The sequence below is a fragment of the Brienomyrus brachyistius genome, unplaced genomic scaffold (assembly GCF_023856365.1).
Source record: "Brienomyrus brachyistius isolate T26 unplaced genomic scaffold, BBRACH_0.4 scaffold58, whole genome shotgun sequence".
Classification (NCBI taxonomy): Eukaryota; Metazoa; Chordata; class Actinopteri; order Osteoglossiformes; family Mormyridae; genus Brienomyrus; species Brienomyrus brachyistius.
In genome coordinates, this window is record NW_026042333.1 from 1,422,451 (window position 1) to 1,445,911 (window position 23,461).

Here is a 23,461-nt window from a genome sequence, read left to right on the forward strand (position 1 = left end):
AATAAGGAGAGAGTAATGAAAGGAGGAGAGACAAGAACAAGGGGCTACAGGCCGAATGTTTAACTCTCACTCCTGCAGGAGGTGGGGCTAAAAGCTCTCCAGGGGCAGTCCTGTGTCTGGAAAGTATTATCCAGATCCCGGTGGCTCAGCGTCCTGCCAGCTCTGCTCTGAGGGGGGGAGGGAAACCATGAGCTGGGCCTCCAGGCTCACGCTTCTTCTCGGTGTTTGTCGGCTATGGAATCTAACGCCGTGCTTCGGGTGTGAAGGTGGCCCATCGTTGCCGCATTAGCTGGCTGGTCCAATAGAGGGCGCCAGGTTGTCCTCGCTAAGGCTCTTTCCAGCTCGCTATCTGCACCTCAATGTCAGCCAGCCTCTACCCCTTATGCAGGCAGTACCCCGATGCCTCCCTGCCCCCCAGCGTGAGGCAAACATACATGCACTGCTTGATGCAGTTGCCAGGGTGACCGCATCCGGCTAAAACCGACTCTGGGGCTGCGTTTATATTGACTCTCTGTCTCAGCTTACTTTAGGACTTTACTTCTGTTTCTTGCTGTACTTCACGGTACCTGCCATCGCCCACGTTAGACCGGCTTGTGACTCCCCGAGCGTCGCTGCTCACACATTGTCTTGTTTTCACCATTTTCAGTGAGGCTGCTTGTTTTGAGTTCTGGGTCATGAGTGAATCTTTCCAGAACTTGCTCACGCCCACATTCCTGGTGCTCCTTCCTCCAGCAAGGCCTCCCAAACTTAGTCATTTTTCTTCCTTTCTTTTTTTTTCTCCCCCCTATGTGACACGTGGAGGTGGGGGCTGGGGTGGCTACGGCCCTGGGAGTCAGAGTGTATGTTTTGCTTGTGACTGAGAGGGTGGTTCGGGGAGGTGCTGCAGAGGCGTGATACAGGGAGCGGCCCCCCCAGTTCGGGGTCGCGGAGCGCGGGCGCGTCTGTGCGAGAGAATCATCTGAACAGAGAGGAGACCAGGGAGCAAGAGGAAGACGCGGTCTGCGGAGCAGAGGCAGGGATGGCGATCGGACCGTTTGGAACCGTAAAAACACAGCCTGCTCAGAGCGGGACACGCAGACCCGGGACAAACAGGATACACGGCTGGGGCAGGCAGGATGACAGCAGGATGAGGTACCGGGCTGTGGTAAGGGCGTGTGTGTGCGTGCGTGTGTGAGTATTGTGAGCGGGGGGGGGCCTCTGTGTAGGTTTTTGTTGGATGAAGGGGGGCTTGATTATAAACACAGGCTTTTAGAACATTCCTCCTGGTGTCCAGGTGCTGGAAGTGTATCCTGTGTGGGGCGGGACAGAGTGAAAAGGCTGTGTGCATGTGTGTGTTACAACGTCAACTGACGAATCACCTGGCTGTAAACACTTCAGGCGTTCCCCATGTGGCCTCGGTCAGAATTGGAATGCACTGTCCCAGGTCATGTGACTGGCCCCTGTTAGGATTTCAATACACTGTCCTGGGTCATGTGACTGTCCTCCATCAGGATTGGAACATACTGTCCCAGGTCATGTGACTGGCCTCTCTCAGAACTGGAATGCACTGTTCCAAGTCATGTGACTGGCTTGTCTCAGGACTGGAATACACTGTCCCAGGTCATGTGACTGGCCTCTGTCAGGATTGTAATACACTGTCCCAGGTCATGTGACTGGCCTCTGTCAGGATTGGAATACACTGTCCCAGGTCATGTGACTGGCCTCTGTCAGGATTGTAATACACTGTCCCAGGTCATGTGACTGGCCTCTGTCAGGATTGGAATAGACTGTCCTTGGTCATGTGACTGGCCTCTGTCAGGATTGGAATAGACTGTCCTTGGTCATGTGACTGGCTTCTTTCAGGATCACGTCTAGTCCTTCGCACTGCGCTGTGCAGTGTCATTCCTTCTTGTCATATCATACTGTTAGTATGTGTTTGTGTAGCACTGAGCAGCTCGTCTAGCTGAGAGTGTGCAGAGAGCAGTGACTCCTTATAAGGGAATCCAGAAGATGGGTGTGGCTGGGACTGCTTTCTGCTGCCAGCTCCCATGCGATCGTGTGAGAGGCAACACTGGGTCAGGACCCCCAAGTGGGCTTCCCCCCGCTTGCCTCATTGGCCTGGATCCACTGTTGTGCTGCTGTTGTTGGAGGATCTAGGACATTCCAGCCCCATGGAAGTGATGCTGAGATAACAGCCTTAATGAGTTTACCAAGCCGTTAATGAGGCCCCCGGGAATGGTGCTGTTCTCAGGCACCTGACATCTACCAACTTTCAGGGACTGGGCTAGTACTGCCCCCTGCAGGCTGAGAGGAAAAGCAGCTGTGGGTGGGGAACAGGAGGAGGAACAGACCAGGAACTGGAAGCCGGATCCCCATGTTATGGTTTCTAACCTGGTCTTCAAGGATTTAGTTATATGATCGTATGTGTCCATCTTCCTGTCAAGCTATAAACTGGTCATGGCTGTTGACCTACCTAAATCTTTTTCTCAACCAAAGCCTTGTTCAGTTGATTTCTGCTGTTTTGAACTGTACTCCTGATATGCACGCACATGGAGAACAGCCTATTGAGCAACCGTTGTTTACATATTTCTTGCTGCTTGGTGACCCTTGTTTACTCCTTGTTACCCACCCCTCCGGCAGGCAGCTGGCGAGGGGATCCGCGTCATCATGGAGACTGCCTTAACAGCCCGGGACCGGGTTGGGGTTCAGGACTTTGTCCTGCTGGAAAACTACACCAGTGAGGCGGCCTTCATCGAGAATCTGCGCAAGAGGTTTAAGGAGAACCTCATTTATGTAAGGCGCACTCAAATAGAACCACATCTACACAATGCAAAGGAAGAGAACTTCATGTACACTAGCAAGTAAAAGTTTTTGCACACCCAAAGAGAATCTCATCTACATAACACACACAGAGGGAACCTCATTTATGTAAGGCATACCCAAAGAGAACCACATTTATATAAGGCACACTCAAAGAGAACCTCATCTACATAACACACACAAAGACAACCTCATTTATGTAAGGCACACCCAAAGAGAACCTCATCTACATAACACACACAAAGACAATCTCATTTATGTAAGGCACACCCAAAGAGAACCTCATCTACATAACACACACAAAGACAACCTCATTTATGTAAGGCACACCCAAAGAGAACCTCATCTACATAACACACACAAAGAGAACCTCATTTATGTAAGGCACACCCAAAGAGAACCTCATCTACATAACACACAGAGAACCTCACCTGACATATACACACGAGCAGCCACACAGCCAGCCCCGCACATCTCACTGGCAGATTCTGCTTTGCACAGAGATGTGTGTGACCCTAACCGCACTAGCTGTCTCCTCACAGACGTACATCGGTTCCATCCTTGTGTCCGTGAACCCCTACAAGGAGCTGGAGATCTACAGCAAACCACACATGGACCGTTACCACGGCGTCAGCTTCTGCGAGGTGTCACCCCACATGTGAGTTCGTCAGCGTCATGTGCACCCTCTTCAAGTGATGTTTGCTTTCCATTTAGGTCTTCTTATGTTCTGACGCTCCAGCGCAGGACTACTGGGATTCTGCCATTGGTGGTGCCTCAGATTTTCCCTGACTCACCACTTCCTGCTGCTGTGAGACTAGATGTTTCACCTGCTTCTAATGGAGTCCTGATTTATGCAAGGGCCAGGAAAGGACTGAGGCCAAAGGAAAGTACAGCACTAAACCCAACCCTGGACTTTGCTCAGTGAGACATTCCAATCCTCTCCTGTCAGGTGGAATATTCTGCATCTGTGATGTCATTTCTCCAATCACCAGCTTCCCTTGAATCCAAACGGACACTTTGAAACAATGCACCCCTTATAGTGTAGGGCACATTTTCTCCAGTAGTTGTAGTTAGAGGTTTGTGATGACCTCCTGTCCTTTATTGTGCTTCTAAATACCTCTACACTGCTTCATAGTTTCCATCTGCCCCCTTGACATGTGCCTGATTTAGGATAAACGCTCTACTTCCTGTGGGTCACTCCTCTATGAGGAAACCAAAGCCAAACAAACATGCCCAGTGCTGACATTGTGGTGCTTCCAGGTCAACAGCCCAGTCTGAACTTCTCAATAATTACAATCACAGCTGTTTGAACATTCACAGTCATTGCACGTTTTCATTGTTTTTGGAGCGGTACAGCACTAAACCCTTGTTCCCACTCCAGTGGGACAGCACTAAACCCTTGTTCCCACTCCAGTGGGAGAGGACTAAACCCTTGTTCAGACTCCAGTGGGAGAGGACTAAACCCTTGTTCCCACTCCAGTGGGACAGCACTAAACCCTTGTTCCCACTCCAGTGGGAGAGGACTAAACCCTTGTTCAGACTCCAGTGGGAGAGGACTAAACCCTTGTTCCCACACCCAGTGGGACAGCACTAAACCGTTGTTCCCACTCCAGTAGAATAGCACTAAACCCTTGTTCCCACTCCAGTGGAACAGCAACAAACCCTTGCCCTCACTCTTACTAGGACAGTACTAAACCCTTGTTCTCACATTCAGTCGGACAGTACTAAACCCTTGCCCTCTCACTAGACAGATCTAAGCCCTTGTCACTATTTTTGCAGCTATGCCATCTCCGACAATGTGTATCGCTCGATGCGGACAGAGGGGCGGGACCAGTGCATCCTAATCTCGGGGGAGAGCGGTGCTGGAAAGACTGAAGCTTCCAAGAAGATACTGCAGTACTACGCCATGACCTGCCCTGCCAGTGAGCAGGTGCAGAAAGTCAAGGACCGTTTGCTGCAGTCCAACCCTGTGCTGGAGGTAACCATGAGGCTCACTGACCATGAGAATCACTGATATCATGTCATAGTCACAGTGCTGGAGGTGACCGTGAGGCTCCGTTATCACTGGTATCACCTCACAGTCACAGTGCCGGAGGTGACCGTGAGGCTCCGTTATCACTGATATCACCTCACAGTCCCGGTGCCGGAGGTGACCGTGAGGCTCCGTTATCACTGGTATCACCTCACAGTCACGGTGCCGGAGGTGACCGTGAGGTTCCGTTATCACTGATATCACCTCACAGTCACGGTGCTGGAGGTGACCGTGAGGCGTGGTTGACTATTTCCCTCCTCATCTTCCTTCAGGCTTTTGGGAATGCCAAGACCCTGCGCAACGATAACTCCAGCCGCTTTGGAAAGTACATGGACATTCAGTTTGATTTCAAGGGGGGTGCCGGTTGGGGGTCACATCCTGAGCTTCCTGCTGGAGAACTCTCGTGTCGTGCACCAGAACCACGGCGAGAGAAACTTCCACATCTTCTACCAGATGATCGAAGGCGGAGAGGAGGAGCTGCTACAACGACGAGGACTGGAGAGGAACCCCCAGCGGTACTACTACCTGGTGAAGGTGACTGCGCGCCTGCCCACTCTCTGTATGTGTGGACCTACTGGTTCACTTACCACAGGAGGATGTACTATGGGCAATAGCACCAGAGAAGAGTCCTCTAAGAAGATTTCATTGGCCATTTGAATATAACACCAGCCATCTTTCTGTTTCCCAGGGAAAATGCCCAAAGGTCAGCTCCATCAACGACCGCAACGACTGGAAGGTAGTGAGGAAGGCCCTGTCTGTTATTGGCGTCAGTGATGAGGAGGTGGAGGTGAGATCAGCTTCTTTTTCCATATAGTTGTTCCCCACTTTCTTCCAAACAGAAGATAACTCTCATGTTGGGATGGAACTTCATGGACCTTCAAGATAAGACCTAAATGAGGAGGCTGGTGGCTCGGTGTTTGCAGATTCCTCTGGCTAATTGCTTCACTGCAGCCCGCTTAATGAGCTCAGGGGACTTGCTGTAAGGCTGCTAATGAACCCTCACATATTTGGCACTTTCCTGCTGCTAGTGGACAGGCGTTAGTTTGCTACCTTAAGTGACTGCTGCAGCACTGCCCCCTAGAGGCAGGCAGTTAGCCTGCAAATTGTCAGACAAATGTTGCTTTTCCACTGATATACAGTAACTGGGCCATAGTCAAGCCGTACCGGAAAGAGAGACTAGTTACAGCACAGTTACAGCTGGATTCTGTTTTCCACTGCAGAAGTGTCGGCTCGATAAAGACGTGGCCGGGTTTGGAGAGCAACAGTGACATGAAACAGAGACACTTATTTACTGTTTACACAGCGTCCATCATGATTTACTATGTGCTGATTTCGTCATTTTCTTGCACTTCTGTGGGAATTTCGCATTTACCGGCGTAAATTTGCATTACAAACCCATTCCGTTTTGCTGTTGTGTAGTACTTTTCTAAGTAGGAGGTGGGAATTTTTTAAGGTTTTGGGAATGCATCTCGATGTGCGAGACTATTAATAAAGAATAATATGTAGAATGTACACTTTTCTTTCAGATTATCCATACGCAGATCACTGTTATCTCCCTGTATATTGGTGAAACAGATGGTGGTGACAAAAATCACACTGCTAGTAAGCAGTGCCATGCCAGCGTGGTAACACCTGAGTATAGCTGGGGTACTTTACAATGGGAAACTCCCAGTTTGCAGTACGTGTCGGTTCTCGGTGCAAAAGCACCTTTTGTTTTATGTCTTTGTTTTTGTCTCTCTCTCTCTCTCTCTCACTCTGCAGGAGCTGCTAAACATTATTGCCAGTGTCCTCCATCTGGGGAATGTTCAGTTTGGGATGGAGGACAATGGAGGCGTCTACATCACCACAGAGACGCAGATGATGTCACAGGTATGGGACGTCAGGGCTGCTGCTCGCCAGGCAGCGCCCCCCCTGCTGTCCACACTGACGCTCCTGCGTATGGTGTTGTTACTCCTTGCAGCTGTTGGGTGTGGAAGGGACCCACTTGAATGAAGCCCTCACCTACAGGAAGATCATCACCCAGGGGGAGGAGGTATGTCTCTCCCACTCCCCCTTTCTGTATTAATTCATCGTTCTACATTGTTTTTCATTTCTTTTGTTTAGACAGTATAACTGTGAGCATTGGCGAAAAGTGGTGTTTGTGGAGGAGAGACGCGCTCACGGGTCTGCTCGCGATGGATCCCGTCTTTCCGCTGTTCCTTAAGATGGCCGCTCTCTTCCTGTGTGCATTTGCTCTGTAGCTCATGAGCCCCCTGAACCTGGAGCAGGCGGCCTCAGCCCGGGACGCCCTGTCCAAGGCGGTCTACGGACGCGCCTTTGCCTGGCTGATCGACAACATCAACACGTCTCTGGCCTTCAGGGTATGCAGAGCGACTGTGTCCTCGTCCTGTTTGCTCTCTGACGACCTGTCCGCTTCACCTCTTCATTATCGTCTCTATCACAGCTCCGTTGCATTTGCATGGATGTGGGTTGTTTTACTTCTTTGTAGCGGTAGAGCCCCTCTTGCTCGTGGCTCTGCTGTGCTCCGGTTCTCTGATGCTGTTGTCCCGCAGGACCCGGTCTATCCCACCGGCAGGTGTGCTGCCGCTATCGGATTGCTAGACATCTACGGCTTCGAGGTCTTCCAGCACAACAGGTGACGAACTGCCCCCTGACTGACCCCCCCACCTCCCCACCCCATCACGCCATTTCCTTCTTTGGATCTGTCTGTTATAATCCAGATATTATTCATGACATAAAATTATCACTTGCATATATGACCTGTGGTGATTTTTTTACTTTTCATTTCATCACTGCCTTGTACAGTGCGCCATCTAGTGGTTGGAGTTTAGCTGTTTTCAACACAATGATAAGCATTTGTGTTCATTTTTGAGTCATCCATTCATCCATCCATCCATCCATCCATCCATCCATCAGTCTTCCAAATGTTTGTTCAGTACTGGGACACTTTTGAGGATAAGAAAATTTTAAAAAAAAATCTTTAAAAAATCAGTTGACCCCTTCTTCCCAGCACTGTTCTCAGCAGGGGTGTGTTTGCTGATATTTGCCGCGCACGCGTGCGACTCACACTGAGCTCCCCCCTGCAGCTTCGAGCAGTTCTGCATCAACTACTGCAACGAGAAGCTGCAGCAGCTGGTCATCGAGCTGACTCTGAAGCAGGAACAGGAGGACTACACGGCCGAGGGCGTCGCGGTGAGAGGGCACGCCTGCAATCGTCGGCGCGTTCGTAAGACGCTATAGCAGCTCTGACTGGGGCTGCCGTCCGCGGTGTCATTAACGGTCTTCTTGTTTGGCTCCCAGATGCAGTCATTGGTGGACATTGTAAGATGCTTGAACCCCCTGCTGTCTTACCAGCTACATTTTGTATGCATTTCCCACCAGTGAATGTCAAAGCTAACACTGCTGGCAGGGTGCATTATGGGTAGAACTTCAGTCTGGCTCAGGGACCATAGGCTGAGACACAGACACCCTGAGTGAGGAATGTCTCACTGAGCCGGGTGGCACTGCCCACCCCCTCTCTCCCAGAGGTGTGACAGGGTGGACTTTCCGCTTTTGATGCGTGATGCAGATTCAGCAAGTGGCTGACCCCCCCCCCCCCCCCCCCCCCCCCGGCCCCCCAGTAACCGTAACGGAAAGGCCGCTATGTCCCTGGGGGCTGCTGTGTCCCGGGGTGCCGGCCTCTCAAAGGGTGCTTTATGCAGCGAGGCACACTGACTGGTGGCCCCACGCTCCCGCCGTCGGCGTGGCAACGGAAAGCCGCGCCTTTCGGAATAGCAGGCAGGGCAGCGGAGAGAGCAGCGTTTGTCCGGCAGCCCTGGGCTGCAGTGGGCGTGGCATTTCCCAAATAGCTGAGATTTTTGGGAGCTGAAAAGTGCCAAGGGGAATTACCCTCGAGTGACCCACCCCCACCCCCCCCCTTGTTTGTGACTCGCAGTGGGAGCCTGTGCAGTACTTCAACAACAAGAGCATCTGCGACCTGCTGGAGGAGAAGTTCAAAGGCATCATTTCAGTCCTGGTGGGTGGAGGAGGCCGTGGGGGGTGGGCGCTCTCCTGTCATTCCTCTGCCATTACACCCTGCACTCCATACATACTGTTCCCCAATTCCCACCCCAGGATGAGGAGTGTCTGAGGCCTGGGGATGCCAGTGACATCACCTTCCTGGAAAAGCTGGAGGTCACCGTGGGGGATCACCCCCACTTTGTCACGTGAGCCCACCCAACCCTAACCCTAAACTCCCCCCATCCCCCGTCATTCCAGTTCCCATCCTCACTCGACACTCACAGGCCTGGAATTTCGACCCTGATTCATGGCAGGGCATGATCACACTGAAATGACCGTATTCATGCATAACATTTTTAAACAATTTTAAAAGTTTTAATGCACGGCCATTTGTGTATGTTTTCTTTACCTTGCATGGATGACGTGACATAACTCACCAAGTTGTATTTTCCTGCATCAGACACAAGCTGACCGATGGAAAGACCCGGAAAGCAATCGGCAGAGAGGAGTTCAGGCTGCTTCACTATGCCGGAGAGGTCAACTACAATGTCAACGGTGAGGGCAGGGCATTAGCGCAGGGCCTTAGCGCAGGGCGTTAGCACAGGGCCTTAGCGCAGGGCATTAGCACAGGGTGGTAGCGCAGGGCATTAGCGTAGGGCCTTAGCGCAGGGCATTAGCACAGGGTGTTAGCGCAGGGCATTAGCGCAGGCCCTTAGCGCAGGGCCTTAGCGCAGGGTGTTAGCTCAGGGCATTAGCACAGGGCCTTAGCGCAGGGCATTAGCGCGGGGCGTTAGCTCAGGGCATTAGCGTAGGGCGTTAGCGCAGGGCCTTAGCGCAGGGCATTAGTGTGCAGCGTTAGCACAGGGCCTTAGTGCAGGGCATTAGCGCGGGGCGTTAGCTCAGGGCGTTAGCGTAGGGCCTTAGCGCAGGGCGTTAGCGCAGGGCGTTAGCGCAGGGCCTTAGCGCAGGGCATTAGTGTGCAGCGTTAGCACAGGGCCTTAGTGCAGGGCATTAGCGCGGGGCGTTAGCTCAGGGCGTTAGCGTAGGGCCTTAGCGCAGGGCGTTAGCGCAGGGCGTTAGCGCAGGGCCTTAGCGCAGGGCATTAGTGCGCAGCGTTAGCACAGGGCCTTAGCGCAGGGCCTTAGCGCAGGGCATTAGCACAGGGTGTTAGTGCAGGGCATTAGCGCAGGCCCTTAGCGCAGGGCAGCACTGTCAGGAAGTAATAGGAGTTTGATGAATGACTGACTGGCTCTTTAATTCAGTCTCTTTCTGTTGTTGTTTGCAGGGTTTCTGGACAAGAACAATGACCTCCTCTACCGGAACCTCAAAGAGGTAGTTTTACCTGCTGTAGTCAGATGGCACCATGCTTCATTCTAGCTCTCCACTGACGGCACCCTGTCCCCCCCCAACCCCCCGTCGCCACCTGCAGATGATGTGTCGGTCGGAGAACAGGATCCTCACACAGTGCTTCGAGCGGGATGAGCTGACCGACCAGAAGCGCCCCGAGACGGTAGGTCGGGTTTAACACTTACGCACGGGCACAAATGCACAATAAGGACATAAGTTCTGTAAGCAGCTCACAAGAGATACAATCGTAGATAATGTAGCTAAAGAGTCTCAAGCATGTGAACACAGAAGCTTCATGAACATTTGAACATCGTTACTCATACCAAGCACAGACACGCTCACTGTTTATGGCCGTAAACATGCAGACCCCATAGGTATGCAGAGATCCTCCCACACATGCCAAGTGCTGTAAGCTCCTTTCATTTCGCCCCCTACCCACACATCTTGGAATGCCCATTCCAAGCCCCTCCCACCGCACCTACTGGCCGAGCAGCTCATTGGCTGATCTGAAACATTTCACCTTATTGGTAGAAAAACTTGCATGCTTTCGTTAGTTGGGTTCATCACGTCGGTCATTCCTCTTCTCCACTGACACTTGGGACTCTCCTCTCTCTCGCCCCCTGATCCTCTTCTCCAACGCTTCCCTTTACTCTGGATTTTCCTCACTTTCTGCCTCTCCCCATTCCGTTATCTGGGAATCCAGACGGCCACTCAGTTCAAGAACAGCCTGGCCAAGCTGATGGAGATCCTGATGTCTAAGGAGCCGTCGTACGTGCGCTGCATCAAGCCCAATGATGCCAAGCAGACAGGTAGTGTGTGTGTGTGTGTGTGTGTGTGAGCGGGTATACCTATCCTTACACAATGGACACAATGTCCCCATAACGTGATAAATATCAGTTTTTTTTCCTTTATGGGGACCGGTTTCCTGGTCCCCATAAGGAAAAACTCTATTTTATAAAAATCAGTGACAGTTATGAAAAAACTAAAAATGCAAAAAAAGGTCTTGTATTTTGCTTGGTTACTAATGGTTATGGTTAGGGCGGGGTGGGGTTTAAGGTTGTTATAGTTAGCGTTAGCATTTTTCCCATAGAAGTGAATGAGCGGTCCCCATAAGGATAGGTATACCCTACATGTGCGTGTGTGTGTGTTTCTCTATGTTCATGAGCGTCATACTGTGTTTGCACATTTTATGCAGCTCTCACTCTCTCCTCCTTGCTGTTCATCCATTCTGTGTGCCAGCACTGGGAATCGGTGTGTGGATTTGGTTGCTGCGCCTGTGATCAAAAGGTTGCTGGTTTGAATCCCTGGGTCGGGATGCTTTGGGGACTGGTTGATAATGCTCTCTTTACAATTGTTTGTCATTTTGAATAAAAGTATCGGCTAAATGCGAAACGCAACCAGGTTACGACGCAGTCAGAACCAGCAGGTAGGAGATGAGCCCGTGTCTGCTGGCCCAGCCTTTGGGAGGGGTTCTGCTATAGTGCTTCACCTAACCCACTCTGGCTGGGACGCTGTGCTCTGGTATAGATAAACGTGACTGCACATATGCAGCAGGAGGCGCAGTGGTTAGCGGTGGTTAGCAGTGGTTAGCGGTGGTTAGGTGTGTTGGTGCCTGCCCAGGGTTGGTTCCCGCCTGCGCCCCTTGTTTCCAGGATAGGCTCCGTGACACCAGTAGGGATTAAGTGGCTACGGTGATGGATTGTAAGTGTGTTTGGCTTGTTTTTTGACATGCCCCGCCTTCATGCCCTTTTAAGGCGTGACTGCCCCTCCTCCATGCCCTTCTAGGGAGTGACCGTCCCACCTTCATGCCTCTCCATCCCCCTCAGGTCGTTTCGATGAGGTGTTAATCCGCCACCAGGTGAAGTACCTGGGCCTGATGCAGAGCCTGAGGATACGGCGCGCTGGCTTCGCTTACCGCCGTCGCTATGAGGTCTTCCTGCAGAGGTCAGGATGCTGGATGCTCTTTGTTGAGCGATGGGTGTTGAGTGCTGCTTGTCCGGGGTTAAGTGTTGGGTGCTAGATGTTGAGTGCTGCTTCTTGGGTGCTGGATGTTGAGTGTTGTTTGTTGAGGGTTGAGTGCTGAGTGCTGTTTGTGGAGTGCTGGGTGTCAGGTGCTGTTGAGTGTTGGGTTCTGTGTTTTGAGTGTTGGGTTTTCATTATGGCGCGTTATGTGGGCTGTGCTGATTACGGTAATGGAATTCTGAAGCATGACTGTATCACCTACAGGTGTCCTGCAGTGAGGTCGCCGCCCCCCTGTCACACACACTAAGGCCTGAGCTTCTGTCCTCTGTCACCATGCAGATACAAATCGCTGTGTCCTGAGACTTGGCCTAACTGGCAAGGGCAGCTGGCAGAGGGCGTCTCCACCCTGGTCAGACACCTAGGGTACCAGCCTGAGGAGTACAAACTGGGCAGGTAGCGTGTGTGTGTGTGTGGGGGGGGGGGGGGGGGCATACGGGAGGGGTGTACGATGGAGGGTTATGGAGGGAGCGATGGGCAGGAGGAGAGCAGGCAAAGGGACAGATGTCGAAAGAAATAGCAAAATCCAGCCAGACTGTTAAAGCATCTCAAGCATGCTGCTGTTATGGAGCCAAATAGGCATAAGAGCATCTGGGCTGAGCTTCCAATGAACAATCAGTGGCACTTAAAGCAACAGCCACACAGAACAGCAAACAAGATGGCAAGAACAGAAGAGCATTTCAAATCGTGATGGCCCAAGATACTACATGATTCACCGATTCTTATGAAGCAAGTATAGACTATAACCAAGGGGGGGGGGGGGGGGGGGGGGGGTTGGGTGCAGATGAAGAGGGGCTCAGTTGAGTGGTTGGTTGGGTGAGCTAGTTGAGGTGTTCCTGGAAAAGATGGGTCTTGATAAGCCTCCCATGTCCCCGATTACCTTAGCCTGTGTGACGTTAGCACTCATTAGCCTCTTACTTTAACCGGTGTGGCATCACAGTCCACATTTTTGCTCCCTGGGAGCTGGGATGGAGCAAAAATATGTACTGTCTGGGATCCCTGAGGTCTGGGTTAGGAAACACTGCATTACCCTCTTTTATCCCCTCCAGTGGTGCAGTGAATTCTTTAGACATGTCCCTTCCTCTGAACTGTGAAATCCTGTCTCCACAGGTCAAAGATATTCATTCGTTTACCAAAGACTCTGTTTGCCACTGAAGACGCCCTGGAAATAAGAAAGCAAAGTATAGGTGAGAGATGCGAGGAGGAAAAAGATGGCGTGAGTGAGTCAGTCTGTGGTGATTATGATGTTTGAAAGGTTGGAAGATAGAGGAGTGGAAGCATGGACTCCTAGGTGAGGAGATACCTGGGTTTAGTGACCTCAGAGATAAGGAGCAAACCAGCTTGATGCCACTGCTGCTCCTCTGATGCTCCTCCATCTTCCTGATGTTCCACCTCAGCCACAGTCCTACAGACCAGCTGGAGGGGCTACAGCAAGAGGTCCAAGTACCAGAAGCTGAGGAACGCAGGTCAGACCCGCACCGCTCTCTCCCTGTACGTCTGTCCCACTCTTGAGCGTCCTACTGACCCAAAACCTCACTACTAAGGTTCCAGTGAAAAACACCACAGAGCTGGTCATTAATTTCAGCGTGTTGTTGTGCCCTGAGGATGGAGCAGATTATGTAGCTGTCAGCCATTCACACATCCATAGCATGAATGACTCGTGTATGAACATACAGTCATGTATCACTTAATGACAGCAATACCTCCTGACAAATGCATCCTTAGGTGATTGTGTTGTTGTGTGAACATTATAGAATGTACATACACAAACCAAGATGGTACAACCCACTACACACTTAGGCTACAGTAAACTTTTATTTCACAAGTAGAAAGAGTACATTGTAAAATACCAGTAAAAAGTATAGTAAATGCATAAACCAGTAACTTAGCTGTTTACTATCATTATATAGTATCATGTACGTTACATAGTTGTATGTGCTATTCATTTGTACGCCTGCCCAGCATGAGCAAAAACAGGAATCTTTCAGCTCCTTTATAATCTAATGACACCATGTGGTCCATCGCTGACCGAAGCGTCTTTATGTGACACGTGGCTGCATGTATAAATATGCTGTGTGTTCAGTGGCTGATTGCTGCAGTCCATGTATTCAGAGGTTACAGTGTGAAACTGTTTGTCTTGATTAATATCTGGCGAATGTCTTCACTGGGATAATAATGCTTAACAGATGGATCTTGGAGCTACAATGATATATTATTATGAAAGTAAACTGTGTTTCTCAGTTCTGGTGGTTTGGGGCTAGACACTAAAAATGACAATAAAAGAGGAGGGGATTCTCTCTCCGCCAGTGATCACCATCCAGTCTTGGTGGAGGGGAGTTGTGGACCGGCGGAAGGCCCGGGTTCGAAAGCAGGCTGCTGACACCATCCGCAGGTACAATCCACCCCTCGACAGCGTGCACTCGTCCATGAAGGAGGTACGCTGCGGGCTATACCTGCATCTCTTCTTCTGTGCTGCGGTCTTTAGGGTGGAAGAGACATGCTCCGGACTATACCTGCATCTCTCCTTCTGTGCTGTGGTCTTTAGAACGGAGGAGGCACGCTTTGGGCTATACCTGCATCTCTCCTTCTGTGCTGAGATGTTTAGGGTAGAGGAGACACGCTCTGGGCTATACCTGCATCTCTCCTTCTGTGCTGAGATGTTTAGGGTAGAGGAGGCACGCTCTGGGCTATACCTGCATTTCTCCTTCTGTGTTGAGGTCTATAGGGTGGAGGAGGCACGGTCTGGGCTATACCTGCATCTCTCCTTCTGTGCTGAGATGTTTAGGGTAGAGGAGGCACGCTCTGGGCTATACCTGCATCTCTCCTTCTGTGCTGCGGTCTTTAGGGTGGAGGAGGCACGGTCTGGGCTATACCTGCATCTCTCCTTCTGTGCTGAGATGTTTAGGGTAGAGGAGGCACGCTCTGGGCTATACCTGCATCTCTCCTTCTGTGCTGAGATGTTTAGGGTAGAGGAGACACGCTCTGGGCTATACCTGCATCTCTCCTTCTGTGCTGAGATGTTTAGTGTAGAGGAGGCACGCTCCGGGCTATACCTGCATCTCTTCTGGAAGCATTGAGTAGTAGTAACATTGCATTCGAAACTGAGGCTTTGAAATGTGTATTGAGTACAAAGGGGCGTGTCCACTGAAGTCTCGCTTTGAGGCCTGGAACATTCTCAGAAAATCACATGATTGATGACAAACGGAGCCTTGCTTCCCAAAAGGAAATGCTGTTGATTTGATATTGATTTACCTTAATGCCTTTAATAATAGCACATACATTCTGTTTTTGCATATTTCTCCAAGACACTAGATGTCTATGTGAAGCAATGGTCCAAACCCTTTGAAGGATCGCAGCTGTTTCTGTACGGAGTGTTTCAGATATTCCCCTCTCTCAGAACACCCATTTCGCTATCACTATATCCACCAGTAGGTGTCACTAGTGCACACCAAGTTACATGAGGCTGCAAGTAATGAACTTCTGCATGGAGAGCCTCAGTGCTTCATAAAGCCTCCTTTCACCTTCACTGATCAGATCCTTAAATATACAGGGGAAGAGATGATCAACAAGGAACAGGTGTAAGCACTTGACTAATCAAAGAGACTGATTGGCGGTTGCAGTCAGGTAATTACTGAGAGTAGAAAGCAGAGATGCACCCATAACATGAGGACAGAGGCAGTGAGCTGGGACACCACTAGGGGGCAGAGCAGCCAGGAGAATCCCTGACAGTATCCTCTCATTTAGGTTTATCAAGGGCTTCATCTTACGCGAACAGCCACGGTGCCCCGAGAACGAGTACTTCCTGGCCATCGTCCGCCACACGTTCCTCACCAACCTGAGGAAGAACCTGCCCAGGACTGTCCTGGACAAGAGCTGGCCCAGACCCCCACTGGCTCTCACAGAGGTGCCCCCGCCCCCAGAAACATGCACACACATGCACATTGGGTGGCTGGCCGCGGGCGGGGCTGACAGAGCTGTGTTTGGCTGGCTGTTTGGCAGGCATCCGAACATCTGCGCAACCTCTGCATGCAGAACATGGTGTGGCGCTACTGCCGGAGGATCCAGCCCGAATGGAGGAACCAGGTGCAGTGCTGTGCAGCCACATGCGCAGATCAGCCATCTGCGCAGTCAGTCAGGGGAGCTGGGCATCAATGTGTGGGATGCGGAAGACATCATTGCTTTTTAATGACTGTCTATGAATTCAGCTTTTTTGGTTCTCCATTCTTCTGTTCCTCCATCTCTCCTCTCTTCCGTCAGATGGAGCAAAAGGTGGTGGCTAGTGAGATCTTCAAGGATAAGGACAGCTACGCACGGAGTGTTCCTAGGCTCTTTGTGAGCACCAGACTAAGTGAGAACTAAATATACCTCTGTCACACATGCGCGCGCACACACACACACACACACACACACAAATAAACGCAATCACACGTTCTTAATAAACCAGTTGCTCATTGGCTCCACCTCCTTCGTGCTCCTGCTGTCTTATTGGCCACAGTTGCTCATTTGCCCCACCTCTTTTCCATTGCTGCCTCCTAAATGGCCATTTGTGGTGTTGTGCCCTCCCTCAGACCGTGAAGATATCAACCCCAAGGTGTTGCAGGTACTGGGTGATGACACAGTGCTGGTGAGTCCTGTAGTTGTCCTTGCCGTGTATGTAGGTGATGTGAAGATGTTCACACAACATTTTGTTGGTTGGTTTTTCTGTTTTTTTGCTATGGGGGTGGGACTCGCTGTAGTGGATTAGCCGCTCTGCAGTGTCAGTGTGTCCATGCACTTTGTGAGCCTGTCGGCGTGTGTCATCCCCTCCTGTCCCCTGTGACCTGCAGTACGGCGTGGCTGTGACCAAGTATGACCGGAGAGGCTACCGCCCACGCCAGCGCCAGCTCTTGCTTGGCTCCGCCTTTGCCATCGTTGTGGAGGAGGCTAAGCTGAAGCAGCGCATCGACTACGAGACGCTCATTGGTGAGGGGCGGGGCCACACGGATCAGGTCACAGTTGGATAGCAGATCTCAGCAGTGAGGGGCGGGGTTACACGGCTCAGGCCACAGTTGGATAGCAGAGCTCAGCAGTGAGGGGCGGGGCCACACTGATCCGGGGACAATCAGACAGCAGAGCTCAGCAGTGAGGGGCGGGGCCACACGGCTCAGGTCACAGCCATGTACCAGTGGTCAGCTTTGAGGGGCGGGGCCACACGGGTCAGGTCACAGCCATGTATCAGTGGTCAGCTTTGAGGGGCGGGGCCACACGGGTCAGGTCACAGCCATGTATCAGTGGTCAGCTTTGAGGGGCGGGGCCACACGGGTCAGGTCACAGCCATGTATCAGTGGTCAGCTTTGAGGGGCGGGGCCACACAGGTCAGGTCACAGCCATGTATCAGTGGTCAGCTTTGAGGGGCGGGGCCACACGGGTCAGGTCACAGCCATGTATCAGTGGTCAGCTTTGAGGGGCGGGGCCACACGGGTCAGGTCACAGCCATGTACCAGTGGTCAGCTTTGAGGGGTGGGGCCACACGGCTCAGGTCACAGCCATGTACCAGTGGTCAGCTTTGAGGGGTGGGGCCACACGGGTCAGGTCACAGTCATGTACCAGTGGTCAGCTTTGAGGGGTGGGGTCACAATGGTTTGGCTGATGGGTTTGTCTCCATAGGCATCTCAGTCAGCTCCCTAAGCGATGGCATTTTTGTTCTGCATTTGCCCTATGAGGAGAAGAAGCAGAAGGTAAGAGTCGGCCTCAGACCTGATCATGTGACACATTCTGATCATGTGACCATGTAGTTATGTGTCTTCACTCCAGACCTGCTGTGTGTGGTAAGTGTTGATATGCAAGTGTGTAGAAGTGCTGCACTGTGGATACGAAGGCATGTAGACATGCAGGCCTGTAGACGTGTACAGATGCAGATGTGTACAGATGAAGACACGTAGACGTGCATACGTGTAGATGTGCAGACTTGTAGATGTGCAGGCATGTATGGGCATGTTGATATGTAGAGATACAGGCATGTAGATACGAAGGCATGTAGACATGAATGTGTACAGCCATGTAGGTGTGAAGGCGTAGGCATGTAGACATGTAGGCATGTAGATGTACAGGCATGTAGATGTTCAGACATTCTTTGCATTCCAGGGTGATGTGGTCCTGCAGACTGAACATGTTATTGAGGCAGTGACCAAGCTGGCCATCAGCGCTGACAAGGTCCACAGTGTCAATGTCAGCCAGGACAGGTAAGGGAGTGCCAGACTGTCTGTGACCTCCTGGGACTGCATGTCTGCCCCCTAAATCTGCTTGTGTGTCTGGTGTGCTGTGATTGGCTGATGTACTGTTTCCCTCCAGAGATGGTTACAGGTCATTAACTGGATTTGTTACTTTTCCAGTTTTCATTCCATCAATTTTCCAGACAGATGTTACTTTTTCCACATTAAGTCATTTTGTAGTAAAATGCGGGCTGACACAGTGCCCTCCTCCCCTGCCCCCCTTCCCCCCCACCCCCAAGTATAAAGTTTGCAGTGGGCCGAGGAAAGGAAGCCGTCATTGATTTCAAACCTGGATCCAAGCTGGTGGTGGCCAAAGCCAAGAATGGACACCTGTCAGTGGTGAGTCCCAGTACTGACCTGGCTAAATGGAAACATGAAATGACATTTAGGCTCATTCAGCAATGCCTGATAATCAAGTGGGTTTAGAAAATAATTCACTTTTTTTTCATTTGATCACATTACAGATGGCCCCACCTCTCAAATCCCGATGACAAGGTCCAGCAACTCATCACAGGAGCGAAGCAGCAGCCAAAAGTCGTTTAGATGATTCTGATATAGCCAGAAAGTGATGAGCCTATCAAAGTCTGCTTCTTCCTGTTTTAGCCAATCCCGACAAAGCTCCTCCCATACCAGTGACTTCAGCATTTCAGAAATAAACATCCACAGTGTTTCTGTCTAATAGGGGATAATTTAAATACCTGTTTTATGAAATCTTCTTCTGGAAGATACCTAGGTGCATTTGGACTAGTTCTGTGATGAGCTTTGCTCCTAGGGGAACATGATGGAGAAATACAGTAGATGGATCACCTCTGGGTTTGGGCTGAGAGGGAAATCTTTGCAGTTCTCTGTAGTCTAGTATTCTATTACTTGGTGAATACATCACATGATGGATTTTTGTAAACAGAGGTGGTCGTCCACTTGTGAGAGTGATGATGTACAGCGTGTACAAGCACCGATCCTTCTAATGCAGGTCCGGGTGCCATGTGTCAGACTTCAGCTCAGCGTGTAAATATGGACTCACACGTGTGACTTGCATTTGCACCTGCTTGTTGTGCGACTGTCCTTCTTCAGAGAAAAACATGTTTCAAGTCAAGCAGTAATTAAGAGAAAACGTCTTAATTGAGCCAGAGAAACCGGCAGTTACACTCATCAGTCCAGCATTGCTACTGCGCTTCCTGTTATCTGCATGGGTGAGCTTGTGTTACACTTTGCTTATAAGATGAATGAATTAATATCTCAGTTATCTGGTATCTGCACAGAAATATACCTGTTTGCTAATCATCAATCAGCGAACCTTTCTGAAAGTGATTTAAGAAAGTGTACTGTAACGTCAGATAGTGTTAAATGATTGTACGTTTGCTGGTTTAGAGAGAAGACTTGGATACAGAAAGAGAGGGAGAGAGAGAGAGATAATTGCAAGAGTAAAAACAGTGGAAGAGAGAAAGACAGAATGTTCCACTTGTCATGTTAAATTTAGCAAAGCCGAACACACACACGGCAGAAACTGCCCCTGTGTCAGTAACCCAGTAACCCGACCTTATCACTTACACAACTGTGTCAATGACGCTTTTTAAGACTTACATTCCTTTAGTGTAATCCACTTTATGTCTAACCCACCAATCAGAGATATGCACGCATGCACCAATCAGAAAGCTGCACTTGTGCTTGCCTTCAGGTACACATACATCACATATGCAATCTAATGAACCGCAGCCACTCCTATGCGTTAAACATGAGCGTTTATCCTTCTTCACTCTGATGTACCAAATTCAATACAGGAGAGACGTCATACTAATCTGTAGAAAATAATCTGAATAATCCATCAAATCAAGAGCTTTAGGATGAATTATCTAAATAAAATGGTAACAGTGAAAGATTTTGCCTGACTTTCTCCAGCCTTGTCTGAAACATCTTGTTATTATACGTTAAGAAACTCATATCTTCAATTTGACTGTTTTTTAAAGTCACCGCTGGTGCGTGATACAGATCTTTGATTACTGAGGTCCCACAATAATCCCACATTCAGACCACATCTACCCCAAACCCCAATTATCCCACACTCAGACCACATCTACCCCAAACCCCAATTATCCCAAACTCAGACCACATCTACCCCAAACCCCAATTATCCCAAACTCAGACCACATCTACCCCAAACCCCAATTATCCCACACTCAGACCACATCTACCCCAAACCCCAATTATCCCACACTCAGATCACATCTGCCCCAATTATCCCACACTCAGATCACATCTACCTCAAACCCCAATTATCACACACTCAGACCACATCTACCCCAAACTCCAATTATCCCACACTCAGACCACATCTACCCCAATTATCCCACTATCCCAAAAGGGGTATATATTTTTTGTCATATCTCAATGGTGCTTTTTAAAATTCCAGTTATTTATAAATTTGTCAATCAGTCAATGTTATTGTTTTCTATTTCTGTTATGATGAGCGTTTTTTAAAAATATAAATGTTTTGGGTCTCCAGCGACTCCAGTCAAAAGCGCCCAATTCCGCCTATGCAGTTCTGAAAAACTGAATTATTTATTCAGTTAATGTTTGCCATGGGTCCTAATTTAAAGGATCACACAGTATCAAGGGGTCTAGGGGCACTCTGCCAGTCAGTTTGAAGACAGGCAGAGATTTCCACTTGCGCTCTGTAGACAACCTGACATATTGCTGTTCCTAAGGTAACATGATGCTTAAAGTCCATCCATCCATTTCTGCAACCACTGGTTCTGTTAAGGGGGGGTCCAGTGCCAATCCCAGACACTATGGGCACAAGGCAGGGAACAACCCAGGGTGGGGCACCCATCTGCCATGTTTTAATTGATACGGTGCATAATTGAAAATTACCGTTACAGTTCTCGTTTGCTATGTTGCTTATACGGAAACACTACACCCCCTGGCAATTAATGTTTGAGTATTAAATACCGTTGTATCATTAAGGAAGGTTTACTGTTGGTCAGTTGAGAGCATTCAGTATTCATTACAAGTTCATTACTACCATATGAACATAACGATTTTTTCCCCATCATATTAACGTGGATTTAAATAAAAATGTCTTCCTTTTAAATAAATATAATTCATGTGTATTTCAGTTAACCAAATGTCAGCCTCACTGTAGGTAACAAAGGAGAGACATTTTACAGCCTCACACACCAAAAACAAGGGGTTTTAATTGCTGAGTTTACAGGGAGAAGAAACTATTATTTATAATTACACAGCACACAATGACTACACATAAATAAAATATAGCATAGAAAAATCCAATAATACTATCGGGCAAAATGGCCATGGAAATGTAACAGACAGCGGTGAGCTGGAGACCAGAGTCTTGACCCTGAGTGAAACATAATATTTAATTTCTCTGTTGTGTCGCAAACCTGACAGATACACTACTTTTCAAAAAGAAAAGAAGTTACTTCCTCACGCATTTCTAAAAGGATGTTTTTGTCAAATCCCTCCAGCTCTCTGAAAAACAACACATCAAGAGCACATATTATTGCTTAAATAAAGATAAAATATAGACATATAACATAGACAGTTCATGGTGCATTTTGTAATACTCAAGACACACCAAGGCCATGCGCAGTGCATACTCATAAAAGGGAGGGGAGGGGGGAAAAAACCTCAATACACACAAGTGTTACGTCCAACAATTCAAGGTGGTCTGTCTTACAATTGTCATGCGCGCTCGTCCGCTCCTCCCGTGTGCCACGCCCCCTCGTTTACCTCGTGTGGAATTTCTATGTCATTCGCTGTTTCCAGCTGTTTTCATTAGTCCTGTGTATTATAGTCTGCGTCAAAATGTATTTCCCCAGTCCTGTCCATGAAGTTGCTACCTGTATTGCCCCGTGTTCCTAGCTGGTTTCCCCAATAAATCCCTTGTTTCCTGATTCCCCGATCAGTGATGTGACAACAATCAACATGAACACACCACAGTCCAAGTACGCGTTCCCCGTACACGCGCGGCAATTCCTTGTTGTAGCAGCGCGAATGCGTATTTATTTTATGTGCATTCACGCTGTCATGACAAAAAAACCGTACAGCTTAACATTTAAGTGATTAATTTGTACTTCTTTCGCGGCAGGAAGGCTAAAATGCAGTGATTTCCTATTATAACAGCGCGAAAAACAAAACATTACCGCACGTACTTTCATACAAGTTATGTGCCCCCTACATATTTTTGTATATAAAATATAGGGCCGACTTACTCAGGGTTGCCAACTTTGGTCAGCTGGTTGGAGTGAAATTTTCAATTCGGGATAAGTCTACACACGTATTCACGTGCATATAACAGTTTTATTACCTTGTAAATGGGGTTTGCAAAACTGCCCCAAAGTTTTTGATGTAGCTAATGTTAGGTCTAAAATTGATTAATAGAGATTCGCCGTAAGATTTCTTGCCGTGAGCGTTTGAGTCACAAAGCCCGAGTCTCGCGCCAGATGCGACAGAGTTGGCAACCTGCTTACAGCCGAATCGGACCTAAGAGCGGTCAGTCGGAGCCGAACGCGGCCGAAAGTCGCCGACGAGCTGCGTAGGATCGCATTGTCTGTTATAGTACGAATGCCTGGGCGTCCGTGACAACAGCTTGATTACTTTTGAATCACATGTACTTATCTTATCAAATTTATTTCGCGACTGGTGGTATTTTGAAGACTCTTAACGCTTAAAAATGGAAAACAAAGAAATGAAGGTTGTTAAGATTCAAATTAAAATTAAAATCAAAGTGAAAATAACACATAAGGAAGGTGAGACATTTTCTGAAAAAAACGAGGCACTGGAGACGAACAGCGGCGAGGGGGTGGATATGGTGAAGGTGATTAAGACGGATGACACGGACAAGCCCCGATGGACAGTGTGTTACATGCCGAAGGTAAAGTCCTGGCTTAAGAGACCTTATTATAACACTTTAATTAGAGTATAAAATGTGCTATATCAATAATCTTTCCTTGTTTTCACAATCGGCTGTGCCAGACTGGAAGAAAAGAAAATGACC

The 23,461-nt window shown here is 49.3% G+C and overlaps 1 protein-coding gene across 1 annotated transcript; it reads left to right on the forward strand.

Moving 5' to 3' along the window:
* Nucleotides 1-812: 812 nt before the first annotated feature.
* Nucleotides 813-20,321, forward strand: LOC125724967 (unconventional myosin-Ic-like). Its single transcript, XM_049001469.1, is given in 32 exon segments — nucleotides 813-1,144; nucleotides 2,620-2,772; nucleotides 3,342-3,457; nucleotides 4,579-4,777; nucleotides 5,104-5,184; nucleotides 5,186-5,365; nucleotides 5,520-5,618; nucleotides 6,593-6,700; nucleotides 6,792-6,863; nucleotides 7,072-7,191; nucleotides 7,384-7,466; nucleotides 7,918-8,023; nucleotides 8,766-8,846; nucleotides 8,945-9,036; nucleotides 9,291-9,385; nucleotides 10,116-10,162; nucleotides 10,260-10,340; nucleotides 10,881-10,986; nucleotides 12,004-12,121; nucleotides 12,479-12,592; nucleotides 13,307-13,383; nucleotides 13,594-13,662; nucleotides 14,504-14,588; nucleotides 15,941-16,100; nucleotides 16,196-16,279; nucleotides 16,454-16,544; nucleotides 16,765-16,820; nucleotides 17,023-17,158; nucleotides 17,843-17,913; nucleotides 18,320-18,417; nucleotides 18,687-18,786; nucleotides 18,912-20,321. Coding segments are annotated over 32 exon segments (3,231 nt in total). The 5' UTR covers nucleotides 813-1,018; the 3' UTR covers nucleotides 18,939-20,321.
* The last annotated feature ends 3,140 nt before the right edge of the window (nucleotides 20,322-23,461 follow it).